Raw genomic sequence first — 18,932 nt, forward strand, 5'->3', positions numbered from 1 at the left:
CCGGCAGAGATACCCCTCCTGCCGGATTCCAACCCCACGTGCAGCCATGGCGTCACCGTGCGCATAAAAAAACACAAGCCCCACGTCTCGAGGGGTTCCCCACGCGAACACATGTGCTTTGCCCGTTGGAGCTTAACACACACGATCGCGTGGAGAACCCGTCCGGTCCAAATCCGTAGTCCTGCCTAAACTTTGTCCGTCCGCGGGATCGGCAAATCCACCGCGTGCGTTTCCGGACCGGGACTTCACTCTCGCAAGCGAGCACGTGGCGGCCTCGTGCGTTGCACAGCACGAACCGCGTGCTCACTGCTGGGTGAACCCGGCACGGTCCCCGAAACAACTACAGCCGCTACTCGGCTTTCTTTCTTCTCATGTCGCCGTCTCCGTCTCCATTCAACCCACGCACACCTGCGTGTTACGACGCACACAGTCCACTCCATCACATTCACACCGGGAGACGCGGCTGCGTGCTCCCGCATGCCAACCGACATCTCCCACACATACCGCTCTCTCACACACACGGTCTCCCTTGCACTCGGCCGTTCACTCACGCATGCTACCTCCCTCGCACACGTGGCTCCACGCACACACCGTCCCTCACTCACACGCGCGGGGGCACTCACCCGCGGTGCCTCATCCACACTGGCCGTTTCATCCACACACACGGCCTCTTCCACACACGGTGCCTCATCCACACACGGCGTGCTGGGAAGCACGTACTCTGGCACCATCGCCACCACACCACTCACACACGGGGTCGCTTCCACACACGGGGACGCACTCACACCTTGCAACACACACACAGGGACAACCACACTGTGGATTCGTGTCCCCACAAGGGTCTCCGGGGCCTCTATACCCCCCAAGCTCTCCGTGCACCTGTCCACAGCACCCGTCCCCTCAACCTCGCAAAGCACGACCGAACTCACCTGGTCGTGACTCGCCTCAAGGGGGCATACTCCCTTCCCTCGTTCCTGGAGGAGGCCATCCAGGTGCTCGCACTGGGTCTCTACCCAGTCCGCCAGCTCACCCCCATTGTCCTCCACTACCTCCGTGTGTGTGTGCGCGTCACTTACCCCATCTTCATCGTGTTGTCTCTCTATTTTTTCTGTCTCCCGTGTCTCTATACATTTATAAGTTTCTGTTGTCGTCACCTCGTGTCTCGTCTCACACGTTTTGGTCTCCCCATTTAATTTTTCCCTTCTGGTCATCGTCGATTCCTCTGTCACGACCCTCGCCCAACACGCCCCCCGAATTATTTTTTTACCCGCCTCCACCGCGGGCCTGTCAGCCGTTGCACCCCCTTCCAGCTCGTTTGCTCCCACACGTGGAGTCGCCATTCCCAGCTCCCTCGTCACGGCCTTCATGCCCGCCTGCAGGCATCGGCCCATGTTCTGCGTCTCACCCCGCAGCTTTTTCATTTCTTCCCTCATTTGCTGTGTATTCGCATCCATCGTCGTTTTCACTTCATTTGTATTTGTATCCATCTTTTCATCCATTTTTTGTGTATTCGCATCCATCTTTTCGTTCATTCCTTTCATTTCGTTTTTCATTTCATTTGTATTTGTATCCATCTTTTCGTTCATGTTCGCCAGCATGGTGAATAGCTGGGCTGTCGGGTGCGCTTGAGTGAGCCGTTTCGGCAGGGGTTGGGGAAGGGTTTTGGTGGAGAGGGGGGGGGAGGTGTCATACACTGCGGCCGCTGCCGCACCCATTTCGGGCTCTGGGTTCAGTTGGGTGAGTCCGTGTTCCTGCACGGGCATTCCATCCTGGGCCATGGATCCTACACATTCTACTTCCATTTCTAATACCCCCGGCTCCCGCTCGCCTTGAGACGCCATCTTGCTTCTCGTGAAGGGTTAATTTCGCTCGCTCGTAATTTGGAGGGAATCGGGGGTCGCTTCTCTCACCCCTGGACCGATTCCCGTGAATTTAGCCGGAGACAGGAGAGCCCGTTTTCCTGTTCTCCGATACCAGTGCCGCGAGGAGGGCGATGAATTTGTATCGCACGACCTGACACCAGTGTTGCGGATTCGCGCCCGCCGGCGTGCTGACGGCCACGTAACTCGAATCGCGGCACGCCGCCCACCGGACGGACAATCCAGTCGTGACCCTCTCGGACTAACGCCGGGAACCAGTCACGGGTGGACCTTTCGGTCTCATCGCGATCGAGCCAATCAGCCCCCGCGTGGGATAGGGTTGCTCGCCAAATTCGACCTACCTAAGTACCCACGCGGAGGGTAGATCGGGCGATCGCACCTCGCCGCAGGTCGACTTCGGACACGGGCCACTTAAGCGACCCGTTCCGTACTATCGGGATAACCGAGCGGTGTTATCGTCGACCTCGACGGTTCGATTAATTATCGGGCGTATTCAGCCCACTACCAACCCTTTACGTGAAGCAAGATGAGGATTCAATGAAGGAAATGACGAAGCGAAGCGGGAAACAGTTCAACACAAAGCACATTTATTCGCGATGAACGGAAAGCACACATATTCAATTCCACCAAAAGCACACAGAAAAGAAAAACACAATTCAATTTACACAAAAAGCAAATGCGACAATGCAGATCTAATACCGATTACGCGAGCACACGGCAACACATACAATTTTACTTCACAGACGGCGCCGACAACACATACCCAAAACCAAGGAAAAGAATACCCTCAAAGATGAGGCGAGCCTGAGGCCGAGACCGGGTCGGGCCTACCCGTCTGGTGATGAGACGCGGAGCGGCGATGGTGCCTCAACTCCGCGGGCAGTGTCTGGTAGGGGGTGGGAAAGGGGCCCCCTTGGTCGCACTATCTCAGCGCGGGGGGAAACAGGAGGGGGTTGCTGATGCTCGGGGTATAGAGGATTCCTACTCTGCCTCGAGTCCCGCGACGAGCGTCTCCACCTCGGCCAGGTCGCGCTGTCGGCCTCCCTGGGGTGCAGCTCCCTGCACGACGCGAGCACCCCCTCGTCTGCCCTCGCCGCCTCTCCACAGCTCCGTCCCCTCCGCTCCGACTCCAACGCACACGACGACCAGCTCCTTCTTGCCAACTCCACCGCCCGCGAAGTCTTAACTCTCTGTTCCCTCTCGACTCTACTACTCCCTGGACTGACGAACACGGTCGCTTATATCAGCCCCGTGGCTTCGCCCTCTCATCTTTGACCCCCTCCCTTCGACCTTTCACCTCGCTCCCCATTGGCCCGAGAAAAAGTGGGCGTGAATGCTTTTTGATCCATAAATTTGCATATATCGATCGCCCTCCAACGCCCTGGGGGCGGGGCCAATTCGCCCCTCGCTCACCGATTGGACGGCAAAAAGTGGGCGTGTGTCGTTTTTGATCCGTTTTTGAAGCACAAAATCCGTGATTTTGTACACGCTGTTCGGCGCGCGCCCTGCATGAGTCCAACACCGGCACCCACAAGCGGCGCAAGAACGGTGGCGATGCGACGGTTGCGAGGTGTGACGTGAAGGTCGTGGCGGTTGTGGTGAAGCGGCGTTGTGGTTGGTGGTTGATGTTGTGACTGGTGGTGGTAACAATGGCGGTTGGTCCAAATTAAAGATAGTAAAAGAAAAACGGCTATCCTGAAGAGTCGCAGCACGCATAAATGACATGTATTCCCACTAGACAACGGGTTTGGGCCTAACTACACATGTACTTACCGAGATACCTCACCTAAGGGACCTGAATGGTGGTTTGCGAATTTGGTAACCACAACAATATATACATACATATATATATATATACATATATATACATATATTAATTCAGTGTCCCAACAGGGCTTGAACTCAGGACCTCTTGGGTCCCAAGCCACTGCCCTTACCACTGCGCCAACACCAGGCTAGGTGCATGCCGACTATGACAGGTTAATTAGTTTTGGAATTATAATCTCCCAGTCGATCTAGGTTTGAACAATGCTGGATCAGTGAAAGGAAATGGCAATCACAGACAGGTTGAAATGTCGGCAAGGAAGTTATTATTAAGAAAAATAAATAAACTGAAGAACTTTTTATTTCCTCGTCGATTAAATGGATGAATTCAAATCAATCAAATGTTCAATCAACAAAATAATCTCAAACAAATAAAGATGTCAACAAGCATTTGTAGAAAAATGGACAAAGAGCAGATGCTTATCACTATGCCTTACTTAATTAAACACGAAACATGATTACCCGACAGATCATTCAGGGGGAAAAGAAATCTGATCTCGGCTTACCAAGGCAGAAGTCGTCGTGCTTCTACGAAAATAACCCAAAATGTGTGAGCATGCCTTGGTCCGCTGCCGGCGCCCTGCCTCGCCATGCACCCACCCACAAACAAGCTTGAACAACAATCGATGTTACGTCATCATCCCCAGGAACCAGGAACGCCAATAACCAGGTACGCCAAGAATGAGGTACGCCAAGAGCCAGGTACCCAGCAGAACCATCCGGAATGGTCCAACTGTCATCAACTGCCGTCGCTGCTGTCCCCAACCGTCAGGAGCTGTCAAGAGCTGCCACCAACCGTTAGGAGCTGTAAGGAGCTCTCACCAATGATCAGGAGCTGTAAGGAGCTGTCAACAATGGTCAGGAACTGCCACTAACCGTCAGGAGCTACCACCAACCGTCAGGAGCTGTAAGGAGCTGTCACCAATGGTCAGGAGCTGTAACCAATGGTCAGGAGCTGTAAGGAGCTGCCACCAATCTTCAGAGCTGTCAGGCGCCTATTGGCGCATCACTGCACGTGACCTCCAACCGTCAAGTCTCACAGTCATTCTCTCCTCACCATCGAACGAGATGCAACTCCCAATTAACACAGGCCTGGCTTCCGTTGCCATGTTCGAGTCGCTGGACGAACGCCAGAAAGCAGCCATTTGCCGGAACAACCAAGCGAAAACGGGAAGCGCTCACAAAACGTCAACGGGCAATTATCACCTCTTTGTTCAGCTCGACACGAACAAGAGCCAGCCAGCGTCCATAGAGCTGCCGAGGGGGGCGTCCAATGGAAAAATGGAACGTCAATGGAAAAAAGGGCAACAACAAATTAAATTAATCCGTCCATTCACCAGAATAACAATTTCATGGTGGGGGGGGGGAATATGGTGGGGAGAGGGGATGGAGGCCGAGTGGAGATCAGCGGCACCTCTGCGCCCTCAGCCATTCTTCTTTCATATGGCAGCTTGGCTGATGGGTAGCTATCATTTTGTTGGGGTGCAGCTATGCTGCTGATGCAGTGACCTTTTATGAAAACACTGGTACTCATTTTGCTGACCTCGTTATACGAGTCCACTGGTACTCATTTTGCCAACCTCGGAAGGTGACAGGCTGAGTCAATCCCTCCTGGTGTTAATTCAGTGGCTGACTGGGCTCAAACTCAGGACCCAAGAAAATATATTGAACGTAAATATGGACTCAACCATACCAGGCCAGGATCATCGGAGGGGGGCAGATGGACAGTCGAATCCCAAAAGCGATGCATATCCAAACCATCCCCCAAATCAATTGAAACGAGTATTAAAACAATTTAATAACATCGAAGGATTTAATCCATACCAAAATAACAAAATATATAAAACATTAAGCATTTTATTTGTTTTTTTTTAAGATGATAATTATAATCGCATCGTTTTGCAAATGTGGTAATCCACATAGTGGACTAAACCAAAAGCCAGGATTGGGGGCATTCAGTGGACCTTTCATGTGATATTCGAACCAAATAGAAGTAGAAAAAGACATGTATACAGAATAAAAAGTACTATTCAAATGCCAATGGACTGCTTTTTTATGCTGAAGAATGAAGCGTTTTGGCTTTTGAAACCTTCGGATGCAAGGTGGGATCCTATTCATGAGTTACTGACATAGATCAACAAGCTCAGCAACCTTTCGATGCAAGGTGGGATCCTATTTATGAGTGACTGACACAGATCAACGAACTCAGCAACCTTTCAATGCAAGGTGGGATCATATTCATGAGTTACTGACACAAAACCAGCTCAAAGTGGAGGAGTCCCTCCTCCTCCCTCAATGGTGATATCTGCCCATAAATTATCTCTCTTTTCTTGTGATATTGCATTTGGTAGGTATTTGTGTTGGTCTATGAGGTGTTCCATCTGAACACAATATCTGATCTTATCCATTCATAGGATTCTTGATTTTATTGCATGAGCAACATTACTTTAAGTGCTAAACCTTGCATTTTTTTATTTTCTGTTTTCATTTTGTCAATCTCTTTCAGGTCCCTCGCTGACCACATGACAGTGCAGTGTTTCTCTGTGGATCAATCATTTCAGACGTATAACAAGGATGATTTTGTTAAAGTAAGTCATGGTTGGTTTGGGGTTGGAGATTTTGTTCATTGCAAATGATAAAGAGTTGGACCTTTGCTATTTCCTGCACATATAAACAGCTTTTAATATTTCCACATTTATTCTGGAGTTGGTACAGCTGGGCTAGCAGAGGTTGGAGAGGGGTGAAAAGTCGAGTTTTGAGTATTTGGTTGAATGAAGTTTATTTTATTTTATTTTGTATAATGAAGTTGAGGCTCTTGGAGGAGTTAGAGTATATAAGAGATCAGAATGTATTACAAAAGGAACAGCAGAAAGAGAGGGAAGAAGCACAGCAATGGTAGGGTTGAGGGACAAAATAGAGATCGAGTTGGACAAATAAGGGATGTTGGGGAGAATCAGGTCAGGTCAGGTATGGGAGCATGCACCAGAGCAGCGCGTCACTGCACCCACTTTCTGCCGGTACTCCAGGGGCTTCTGTCTGGCCATTCCACAGGCAGATGCCTGGCCCATCCCCATCTCCTTGAGATGCTGATCACAACCCATGATCCAGCACCACACCCCATGATCCAGTGAATCCATGACTCCCCAGGCCCGACCCACACATCTATTGACCTCTGGCTCATAGCCAGCAGAGACATGAATATCACTGCCAAGGTAGGTGAAGCTCTGTGACCTCAACATCCTCACCACACACAGGTACAGACAAGATAGCAGCACCCAAGATATCATTGAAAGCCTGGATCTTAGTTTTGACCCAGGAAACCCGTAATCCCAGCAGCTCTGACTCCTCATTCAGCACCTCAAGGGCTCCCAAAAGGATATCTAAAGTCTCTGCAAAGATGACTGCATCAACTGCGAAATCAAGGTCAGAGATCTTGACATTCCCAAATGACACACCGCAGCTTGATCTCTCTGACATCCTCCCCAGAATCCAGTCCATACAAGCACTGAAAAGTGTGGATGCCAATACATACCGCGAACGAACTCCAGTAACAACTGGAAATAAGTTGGAGATGGTATCACCACATCTCACAATACCAGAGTATAGTTCAGATATCAGATTGATCAGTTTTGGTGGCACCCCACGAAGACTAAGAATCCTACAGAGGGCATCCTAATTCACTGAATCGAGCGATTTGCAGAGATCAACATAGGCTGCAAGCAGCCCCTGCCAAAACTCTTGTCTGCATTCGGTGAGAACCCAAATGACAAGGATACGGTCAATCGTTGATCTCTTTGGTGTAAAACCTGACTGCTCTGGGTGCTGGTGCTCAAGCAGATGGTGGCGAAGCTGATCAAGAATTATCCAAGGAAATACCTTGCCCGGCACTGACAGCAGCATCACCCCTCGGGAGTTGTTGCAGTCCTGGCGATCACGTTCACCCTTCCTTTTCCAGAGAGGGACAACAAGGCCCCTCTTCCAGTCAGTTGGGGATGATGCCTGTGTTCCACTCTTTGCTGATGACTCAACCCTCTGCCGTCCCATCTGTCATCCCTCAGACCGGCAAGCAGCAGCTTCTTCGCTCTCTGCAGATCTGGGTAAAATCACAAACTGGGCCAATAGACCGTGGGCTGAGCATCCATAAAGTGTCTAGTTTTTGACTTTCGTGACCCACGTCATGTATCTACCTGAAATTTTGCATAGATTTAGATAAAAAAATCACTTAGAAAGAATTCACAACTCGTCAGTGCAAAAAGTTGCACATTGATTAGTTATGCTGATTAGCAAAACCTATATCACCATCCTGTGTCCATTCTGAGATAGCTGTGTATTACTCCATGGGAATTCTGATGTCTACGTATTCATATAATAGGGAGACTACTTGCATTGTGTTTTAATCATTTCATTTTAAAAGTGCAAGCAAAAATAGTGACCTTTCTTTGAAATGAATTATTTCATGTTTAACACGTTCATGTACATCAATGTAAAACACTGTGGTATTACACAATGATGACACGGTCACTGTGTCATGGAGCATCTACTCCTCATCTGATTCTTCATCATCAGAATCTAACTCTTTCATGGTAATAGAGTTTCTGCAGTCGACACACTTACAAAGCTCCGTACATGAAACACCATGCCGTTGACAAGAACATGTTCCTTTGCCTGTACCAGATGGCTTCTCACAGCTAGTTTTCTTGCATGAACAATATGTTAGCTCAAGCAAGCTGCTCGGAGCTGGAGGCAGATCACCTCAATCGATGTCTAATTCATCATCTACAACTTTCCATCCATGTCCATTTGGACTGGGAATTGGTGAAAACTGTTCCAGACATCTAGTGTGCACAGCAGCCTGGTAATTTGCTCTCATGACATGCTTCTTGAGAGAGTCTGGATTGGGGTGGAAGACATGCCTCTGATTTGGTTAACATAAGGAACAGATTGTATCTGGCTTCATTGACTTTCTTACTGTCCTGCCCATACATTTTGCAAACAAATTTCTCCGCACCTTTCATCAATTCATCACTGACTGTAAATGAACTCCCCAACTCTTGAAAGACAGCATGGCAATCAGTGTCACTTGCAAACAACTTGAAGGTTTTGGGTTTAGACTTTCCATGAAAAGAGCTGACTGAATCACAACCTGTGAAACAGTGTAGTGATATCAAGGCTTTGCTGACATCTGGTCCCAGATGTGAGTTTATGTTTGATAGACTCAGGGTTCTCCTATTGTTACCTCTTCCAGTGTGGAACAATACCTCTGCTCCAATATGCTCAGCCATGGTGATTCCAATCACAAAGATGTCTGTGTCAGGACTTTTGATTAGGACTGGGTATGGGGCCCTATCTGTTGAACTTAATGGCTGATGTCTGGCAGCATACTGGCAGTGAAGGAAAAGACGAGTATCTGCTTCTTCGTGGTTACACTCAAATTTTGGCACATAGTGAACAATCATTTGCTCATTCCCATCTGTAAACTCATGGCACTCCCCATCATGAGCAACAAACACCTTGACTTTATTCAGACATTCAGCTGGTTTCTTCCTCCAAGTCTGGAAAAAAAACCTGATCAGCTCTGCTTTGTTCTCGCCACATACCAGAAACTTCTTCCATTGGTGAGGTACCTGCTGATCTGCACTGTAGATTTTTGTTAGCAAGCTGCCACCCACTGAACTTCTTTCCCTCTCAGCGTTCTTGATGCTGTCTTTCCTGTAAGTATCAACTACAAAGTGGACAACATAACTCGGAACCCTGAGGGCCAACTCAACATGTTGCTTCAGAAGGTAATCCGCAAGCTTACCAAATGTTGAAGGGATACTTCTTGGGGATAGTTATTGCGCCATAGCCATGACATCGATAATCCAGATGCTTCCAGGCAGAATGCTGACTTCTGGAAATGGCTGTACTTGCGATTCATTGACATGAAGCAAGGAAGACTTTGCTGTTTTGTTTACTGACCCATCTGGATATGCAAGGGAGAGCGGAAGTGGGCCTAAGTTGTATGTTAGCATGTGACCAATATCCAGCTTCTGGACATTACCAATAATCACAAGTCGCTGGAACAGATTTCTATCAGCCATTAATGTCACTTGCTTGCCTTTCAGTTTAGATTGAGTTGACTTGTTCATTGACTGGAAGGTCTTGGTTTTCTCTTTCTTCAGTGGTTTGAACATATCTTCACTGCCCTGAAGATGTTCCTTGCAGTATGAGATGAATACCACATCTGTCTTCTCCCGTGCATTGATGTAATCTGCAGATACCTCCTTGGATGCCACAGCATCAGAAGCTATGTGAACTAACTTCTGCATCTGGCTCTTGCTCGATTGATTGTGGTAATGTTACAAAAGTGGTGATAGCACTCGGCATGATACCCTGGAGTACAATGCTGCCTCCTGATAAGAGAGAAGAAAGAATGTGTGAGGGAGTAGTTACTTCTTTCCATGTATTGAAAAAATAACATTCAGGCAATGATATACACTCAACACTATATTTTATGAAGTAGTTAGGATGGGAAATGCGCAAGAGTGTAGATTACTAGGAAGAGGATAAATATAAGTGATAGCAGAATTTAGAGCAGAACATCCAGTCGGATTCATGACAGTTAGATTATATAGTACAGTAATCACTGGATATTGATTTTGACCATTCTGTCAAAATTAGTTAACTGTAGAGAGGAGATCCTACCTTCCAGATCCATCACATTCATCATCATCATCATCATCATGATCATCATGATCATCACCGGGTGCGGCATCGGTAGCTACAGCAGCTGAAATCCCCACACCGAGCCTGTTCTGGCTGTGGTGTACTTGTAGCGTCTTGACAGCGACCTTACTTTTGGGGCTTCCTTCCACATCAATCCACTTAGCAGCACATTCCTGAAATTTCTGAATGCTTTTCTCACGAAAAGGAATTACTTTGCTGTGGGTGTTGATGACATGCATAAAATAGAACCCAGAAGAACTGCCTTCAGAATCTTTGGCAGCACTAGCATCAGACGACATGAATGCCACCATGACAGCTCATGAGTTTACAGCTTGCCTGAAACGAAGCGCGTGATTGGTTGATGGGCGTGGTGCTGCATGTCAAGAGCACTGTGATTGGACGATGTTTATAAGGACATTGTCACAATTTCGGGTATTTTTTCCATATATTGAAAAAATGTGCAAGTTTGGTGCTTGACAAGTTCCAGATATGATTTCTATTATATTTTCACGTAACATATTATAAATACAGGTAGACACACGAGGTGGGTCACGAAACGAAACAAAACAAGAGCTCGGCCCACAGTCTACAACATGTGGAACATGTCTTTCAATCCTGACAAATCTCACACTCTCGCTATGTCTCTCCGAAAGGACCGTTTGGAACCCCCCCCCTTCCCCCAATCCACATTCTCAACAATCCGCTGGAAGAAGTCCTTTCTCTCAAGCTTCTGGGTCTCACTATCTGCCATGATCTTTCATGGGAAAACCACATTTCCAACCTGGCCTCTAAAGCCAGTCACCGACTGGGAATCCTCCTTCGTGCAAAGTCCTTCCTTGGCTCACCTGAGGTCCTGACCACATACAAAGCTTTCGTCCACAGCCTGATGGAGTACTGCTCTCCCCTCTGGGCTGGTGCTCCTGCCTCTCACCTTTCTCGGCTTCACGCTGTGGAAACCAAGGCATTTAAGATCATTGGTATCTCCCGCGGTGAGGCTGAGTCTTTGGGCCTCTCACTCTCTCACCGCAGGCAGGTCTTTCTGTCTTCTACCGTCTCCTCTCTGGTCTTGCCCCCCCCTGCTCTATCTGCGATATGTCCCCCCCCCCATATTTACACAGGGCACTCAAGGTCTGCCAGCAACCCCCTTCTGTTAAAACTACCAAAATCACAAATCACTGCTCACCTTCAGGCTTTTATTCCTCTTTTTCCCCACATTTAGAATAAACTCCCACAATCTCTTCAATCCCATTCTTCCCTCCAGGCCTTCAATTCACCTCCTCCTATCTTCCCCCATCCAAAACCTCGATCATTTCTACCCCCGTTAATCCACCCCAAACCCATCCCCTTCAAATTCCCTGCTTTCTCTCCTGAAAGTCCCTGTAATGTCCATCTCGTATACCCTGTGTTCCCCACCCCATCCCTCTCCCTTCCACAGATCTCCTCTCTGTTCTCCTCTAACAAATCGTCTCTGTTCCCCACTATTTTGTCCTTCCCTATCCCACCCCTCTTGTCTCATGCCCCCCTTGCTGTGTGTTGTGTGTTAGCTCTCATACAAGCTTTGACAATGTCGTCAAAAAAAAAAACAGCACACAACTGCGTGAAATGACATTAGTACAGCATTACAGAGAAGTTCAGCATGGATGCCACAGATCCCAGGAGCTTTACCCCATTTCCACCGGTTCACCACAGCCTGTGTTTCCACAAATGAAGGTGGATCACAGTTGATTGGAGGGTCAGCAATCGAGATAGTAACACGCCTGACATCCAACTCAACAGCTATTGGACCAGCCTGGTACAGCCGCTCAAAGAAACCGGCCTAACGGACCTTCACTTCGAACTCCTCTGTCAAGAGCCCTCCACCCTCCGCTCTAACTACAGTACACCGAGTGACAGGCTTGGAGGAACGCAATGCACCAATTCCCCTATAAGCAGGATGAGAATCACGTGACCATGGTAATGCTCTACCCCCTCACAGATTCCTTGCACATCGGCCTCTTTGTCCATCCTCAATGCACGTACAGCTTTATGTCTCAACTCCCTGAACAGCTCAGCTCTGCCATTAAGCCTGGCCCTGTGACTGGTCAATGGTGTTGTAGAAGAAATTTGTAAGTCATCCTGCACCTTTGAGTCATTTATTTAATAAACAATAGAAACAAATACAAACAAATATATATGTGCAAATGGAAGATCTGAAAAAAGGTACATAGTCTTGCTCCAGATCTCTGAAATACATGGAGAATTTTAGTTCTTTATGTAGCCTTCAATGAGACACACCTCTTTGTCATTTTCAAACGCTGGCACCACAGTTTGTCAGGTCAATGTATTTCCAGGTGGAAATCATTTTCAGCTTTTTGTGCAGCAATGAGCCTAATTTTGAAGGAATGTAGCATGTATTTAAAGACCAGATGTGTCAAATCTCTCCCAGCATAGAATGACATCAAAACTATCATTCTTTGGGTACATTGATGGATCACATCCAATTCATGGTATGGAAGGGGAAAAGTTTAGTCTGCTTCTTAACAAACTTGGGAATTATATAATATGATGCAATCAGAGTTTAGTGAATACATCTGGACATTTCCTCAGATCAACATTCTTGTTGAGTTGTAATAACATTCTTCTATCAAGCGTGCTGGTGCCTTATATCTATCATTTCATAAAATCCCTTAGTGAGTAAAATATATTTAAATAATAGGCAATTTTTATAGTGAATTAATGCTTATTTGAAAGGTCGGCCTGCTTATCATATCTTTACTAGACAGGTCGATCATCTTTAAATACAAAGGAAAGATATGATGATGTTAATTAAAATTAAAATAGATACATGTTCAAGCACATATTATCATACCATATTTGAGTACATTTTCCATTTCAGATTTAATATTCATTTTAATATCAAGTTTTAATTAACAACATTTTATTATAATTTTTATCACCCTCAAAGCCATGATGCTAATTTCGGAGAAATTGCATCGACATTATCCACTGTCCCTTGAGAAACAAAATTCTTCTTCACCCTACGGTGACTTCCAAGACATCCGCCGGCAACATCAAGGATGGTGGTCTTGAAGGTGCTCAACAACTCATTGAAGGGGAGAATGAGGGGTAGGGAAGGAGACACAGGGTGGACGTGATGGATAAAGAAGCCAGCTCTCTGGAAGGAAGAACTGGAAATTTGCAAAGAGGTGGGCTTGGGGAGAAAGAGTGGAAAAAGGCATTCGGGTAGCTTGGATTGAAGGTGAGTATTGGAGAAGACGGTGGTCATGTGTGTCAGACACCAGAGAAAATAAATTAATATCAGGATAGAGGGGACATGGATCAGGCAGGGAAATAGGTTTGAGTATCTGGGGGAAACAGTTGCTGGTGATTGGAAATCTGAGGCAGAGGTACGGAAGAGGATTCAGGTAGGTGTGAATGTGTAGGGGGATTGATGACAGACAGAAAATATCACGGAAATTCAAAGAAGTTCTGGTGTCTTGTGTAACACTGGCCTACCTTTACGATCTGGTAACGGCAGCACAGAGAGAGAGAGAGAGAGAGAGAGGGAGAGAGAGAGAGAGAGAGAGAGAGAGAGAGAGAGAGAGAGAGAGAGAGAGAGAGAGAGAGAGAGAGAGAGAGAGAGAGAGAGAGAGAGAGAGAGAGAGAGAGAGAGAGAGACAACAGAGGTCTACGAGAACAACTGGGTCAGGAGGATTGAGGGAGTGAAGAGGTGGATAGAAGGAGGATGGATGAACGAAAGGAGGATATTTGGTGTGCAGATGAGCTTGACAGGGAGATTGATAAAAAGCCAGCTGAGATGGGCTGGACACTTGGTGCAGATGGAGGAAGAGAGGATAGCAAAGAGAGCGGATATGTTGAGGAAGCGATGTAGGAGGACAAGAGGTCTACCATGGTTGAGATGAGAAGATTGTGTGAGAAGGTATATCAACAAAGTGGGGATGGTTGGATAATTGAGAGTTGCTGAAGACAGAAGGAATTGGAGGAGTATCGTATTCAAAGCAGAGCAGAACATTGGTTTGGTACCATTGGACCTCACCCCTTATACAGTAAATGGAAGAGTAGGAGGGGGAGAAGAAGAAGAAGAAGAAGAAGAAGAAGAAGAATAAGAAAGAGTTGGGAGACATGTATAAGAAATTTCCTCAGCAGCCTAATATGGTACACCTCCGTACCAAGGGAGTAACCCCTTGAGAGGATCATTATCTTGTAAAAGTCTTGTCACCCTTGCCAAAATGAACTGCTTTTCAACAGCACAATCTCTCCAGAATGATCTGCAAGAGCAATTATCTATCTAATTTTGGGAACAGGCTTCACAGCACTGGTGGTAAATCTATTGAAAATCATTGTTCTTCAAACCTCCAATGGCGCTATCCACAGCAGCACATGCAATGAATGACACATCGCAATTGCAGGGTCAAACCTTTCCGCCATGTTGTTTTCACTGAAGCATCTAAGATTCCTCCAAGAGTTCAATGAGGGACATACTCGAGTGAGTGTGAAGACAAAGTGAGGAATCATTTTATTAACTCTTCCATCAGGAAGTAGGGTCGGTTTTGTCAGAGCATCCAGATCATATGGGCTTGCATTCACATTGGCCGAAAACCTGATATTGTCATCATTCAGAGGGGTGTCTGTCGTGTCTGGCATCAGATACAGGGATGAGATCATTATGCCTGTAGTCATTCCTGTAACCCAACGGTAAGGCCCCAATTTCATCTTTATGGATGACAACGCCCCTTTCACACTGAGCACCAAAAGTCAACCCTTTCAGGACCACAACATCATTCCCATGGACTGCTTTGCTTGTCTGTGATGTAAACGTGTCTGTGACCATATTTAGATGAGCATCGTTGCCAATTTCCATGGTCATGTCTGACAGCGATGTTGTTTTTGCATGACAACTCACATTTGGCTTCCACCGACATCATGTCTGTTTACGGACCGGTACAGCTCAATGTTTTGTTCCTCTTCAAGCAGATTATTAATGCATTCTGAGAACAAGCAGTACAAGCCTCAAAGCTATTGTTGCTTACATTTTGGTGAGAAGTGTACTGTAATGTATATACATAAAGAGTATTGCCCAAAGAGAAACTACTTTCTGGCAGTATGACATCAATACCCTGTCACGATTCATGGCATTGTAAAGAAGCAGACAATGAAGAGGATGTCATACGAATCATGCACTGATGTACGTTTGCACACACTTTCTTTGACATTGTCAAAATATGTAGTTTGAAATTTATTTGTGTTCGATGATTTTGAGTGTTTGATGTGGGTAGTTACTTTGGTAGTTACTTTGGTAGTTACTTCGAGTTTTATCACCATACTGTCGCAGAAGTAGCCAAAACAATCAAGTGGCTGTGTGTGGTGAATAATTATTCACTGTTAAATTTAATTTTCATGCTTTTGGTATTTTTTTACAGGATCTAAGGCTCATAATGGAGCTGCCACACACACACACACACACACACACAGACACACACACACACACACACACACACACACACGAACATGCATGAATGACGCAACACAGGACTGTTAGACGAGACAAACACAGCTACTGAGCTTAGGGAAGTGCCATCACTTCCTGGGGTACACTGGACATCAGTGACATCACAACAATGGCTCATAGATGCAGTCTGTTGTGCTGTAGCAAACAATGATGGCTTTGATTAACTCATTCACCACACTCATCGAGGTATTTCATAAGGAGGAATTTTCTCCTCTCCTTGAATGCCAACCTATGGGGATTATCCATGCTCTCATCATTTCAAATGCTGCACATCAAGCAAGGAAGAAAAGTCTTTGCTATGACTTGGACAAGGTTTGAATCACTGACCTCCCAGACTCTCATCTTTAAGTAGATCAACCTGCACAACCAGATGGAATGAACGTATAAAATACAAATTGGAATATTATGAGTAGATTGATTCTGATAAGAAAATTGAAGGATAGAAGAAAAGGCCATTATCTCCATCCCATCTCTTTTTACCTAGACAATGGGATACAGAAACACTGTTGTCGGCAAAAAGGAAACAATGTGGGGATTGCCAAAATGGGGCCTGTGTACTCGTTTTGGAGAAAATGTTCGGCGGTCAAAAAGGTTTGAGGGGTTCTCTGCAGTAACAGAGATACTCTTTCAATTATACTCCCTTTTCAAATACCATAAAGGACACATTACGATGTATGCACTGGAGGGGGGCGGAGGAGAGGTGGGGGTCTAAATTGAGAAAGTGAAAATTGATAATATTAGGGAAGTGCAGATGAAGTGGAGAGATAATTTGAGGTGAGGACATATGGAAGTCAGGGCAAGGGGAAGGTGAGAATTTGAGGTTAGGGGAGGGGATTGGGGTGGGTGAGGACAAAATTTGCCCATGTTTGCACATGCAATAAATATATGAACTGCAAAAGTACAAATCACAAGGTAATTGTTACCATGTTGAGTTAATTTGCCTCCTGGCAGCCATCCCAGGTAAGCCAGAATAAATGACCAGACAGCCATTATCCTAGAATTTTGTATATATTTCCTGCTTCCAGTACATTTAAATTTCATCTTAAATGGTCATTGATGGCAAAAAAAATCAAATTATTGATGAAGTTTTCCTTTATCAGGATTTTTTTCAAGATCCGGTTGTTACCAGCACCCTTAAAGTTCTGTCATCGGATGGCGAATGGACTGTTTTGGGTGAGGAAAGAAAAAAAAAATTGGGTTTCATGAATGCATACTTTGAAAACATCTTAGTTTTTAACCTTTTAACCCGATGCTTTTATAAATACAGTACAATACTGTAATAATAATAATATATTTAACCTAATATTAACAATTTAAAACAAATCACAGTTTTAAACAAAGCAGGAATGTTTGATATCATGGTATACTGTGTATATATATATATATATATATATATATTTACATACCAGTGGGGCATGCTTGCACACTGAAAACAACTACTTGGGTGCATCCTACATGCAGAAATAATAAATATAAGCTTTATATTGTTACGGCTGTGGAAATTTGCAGAGCACCATATATGTCCTTAGATCAGTTATGTCGATAAGTCTGTGTTCAGATAGATTTCCCCACCGATGTTTAACGGGCAATTATTCGTGTGCCGGGCTGTGATCTTTGAGTTAGCCGTTTTTCTTTTGCTATCGTTATTTTGGACCAACTGCTTCACAACAACCACCTCCGCCACCAACATTGCTCTCACAACCGCCTTCACACAACCACCTCCTACAAAACTGCCCTCACACAACCACCTTTTCCACAACGCCAACCACAGCCACCATCTCCTAAAACACATCTTCCCCAATACCCAACAACGAACAACATCGCTTCACCTTCGGCTCCGCTGGCGCCGCCATCTTTGCGCCGGCCATGGCGAGATCGCTGCAAACAAACGCGGGGGTTTCCTCGTTGCCAGCAACGGTGATTTCTACCACGTCCGCTCTCCCTTCAGCGTCGATGATCTCTACCACGTCCGCTCGCCCCGAGCTTCGCCTCGGAATTCGGATCAGGAGATCGAGAGGGGCGGAGCCAGTGGGGGTCAGAGGTGAAAGAGCGGAGATCAAACCTCGCCTCACAAACCCTAGAAAAAAGCGCGCAGAGCGCCAAGTCAGCGAGTCGGTCGGGGTTTGGAGCGGTGTGAAGAGCAAAGTTCGAGTCCAGTGGAGGGCTGTGGAAGTCCGGGTTCGCTGAGGAGACGGAGTTGGGAGCACAGCAGGCCAGCCGTGCCACACAGAACTGCGCTTTCGTGTGGGACGTGGGGAGAACCGGAGAGAGGTCGCCAGCCAGCATCGAACGGTCTGAGGTGATCGGGCTTCGGGACAGTCCGAGCAGCGCTGAGGGACGGACGGGCTCTTAAAGAGAGCATCAACTCGGAAAGAGCGAAAGACCTGTTCGTTCCTCTGAGGCGTTGCCGGCTGGGCCCGAATCGCCGGGCCGTCGGACAGGGCCTGGGCCGGACCGCGGTCACGACAGCTGCTGTGGGGATGGGACGTCGCGGGTCGCCCCAGCGAGGCACCTCGAAGGTGAAGGTAACCAGCCCGGCCTCGCGGAGCCTCTGCGGTCATCACAGCTCCGTGAAATAAAGACCCAAGAGGTTCAGTCTACCCCTCGTCTGTCCTGGGGTTTTTCCTTTCTTTTGAATGAATGTTGTGGCGCCATGTCCGTAAGTAGAACTGTATAAGTGTACGTAATTAATAGAACGGTGGTAGTTCTTTTTTCTTGCTCGCGTCTTGTCCCTACCCCCATTCATTACGTGCTTGTACAGTGTATTGCTTTTGTTTGCCTCACCTGATTACGTGCATGCCTGCACACGTGCCATTGCAAATAAATGTGCTTGTGTGAATGTTAACCCGTTCGTTGCGTCCTCTTCCCTTAATTGAGCTGCCGTCCTGCGTTCGGAATATAGTTGGTTTTTAAATAGCCGATAAAGTGATCGGGTCCAACGGGGCTGCGCGATTAATACCCCGCTCGGTTATCCCAAAACGAAGCGAGCTGCTTAAGCGGCTCGTTTCCAAGCG

The 18,932-nt window shown here is 46.8% G+C and overlaps 1 protein-coding gene and 1 pseudogene across 4 annotated transcripts in view; one reads left to right on the forward strand and one right to left on the reverse strand.

Annotated features, from left to right (window-relative positions):
- The window catches only part of CFAP300 (cilia and flagella associated protein 300), an 83,720-nt gene that overhangs the window by 13,774 nt on the left and 51,014 nt on the right, over nucleotides 1–18,932 (forward strand). For all 4 annotated transcript variants that reach the window (XR_015061576.1, XM_085894779.1, XM_085894777.1 and 1 more), the window contains exons 2-3: nucleotides 6,211–6,292; nucleotides 17,019–17,091. Coding sequence is in view for 3 of the 4 variants with exons in the window: in XM_085894779.1 (XP_085750905.1) it covers nucleotides 6,211–6,292; nucleotides 17,019–17,091 (155 nt within the window). In the remaining variant the exon portion in view is untranslated. The remainder of the gene's footprint in view (nucleotides 1–6,210; nucleotides 6,293–17,018; nucleotides 17,092–18,932) is intronic.
- Nucleotides 8,242–9,444, reverse strand: LOC147019926 (uncharacterized; annotated as a pseudogene).

Source organism: Eptatretus burgeri, chromosome 9 (assembly GCF_056783735.1).
Source record: "Eptatretus burgeri isolate ZD-2024b chromosome 9, Ebu_testis_v1, whole genome shotgun sequence".
Lineage (NCBI taxonomy): Eukaryota > Metazoa > Chordata > Myxini > Myxiniformes > Myxinidae > Eptatretus > Eptatretus burgeri.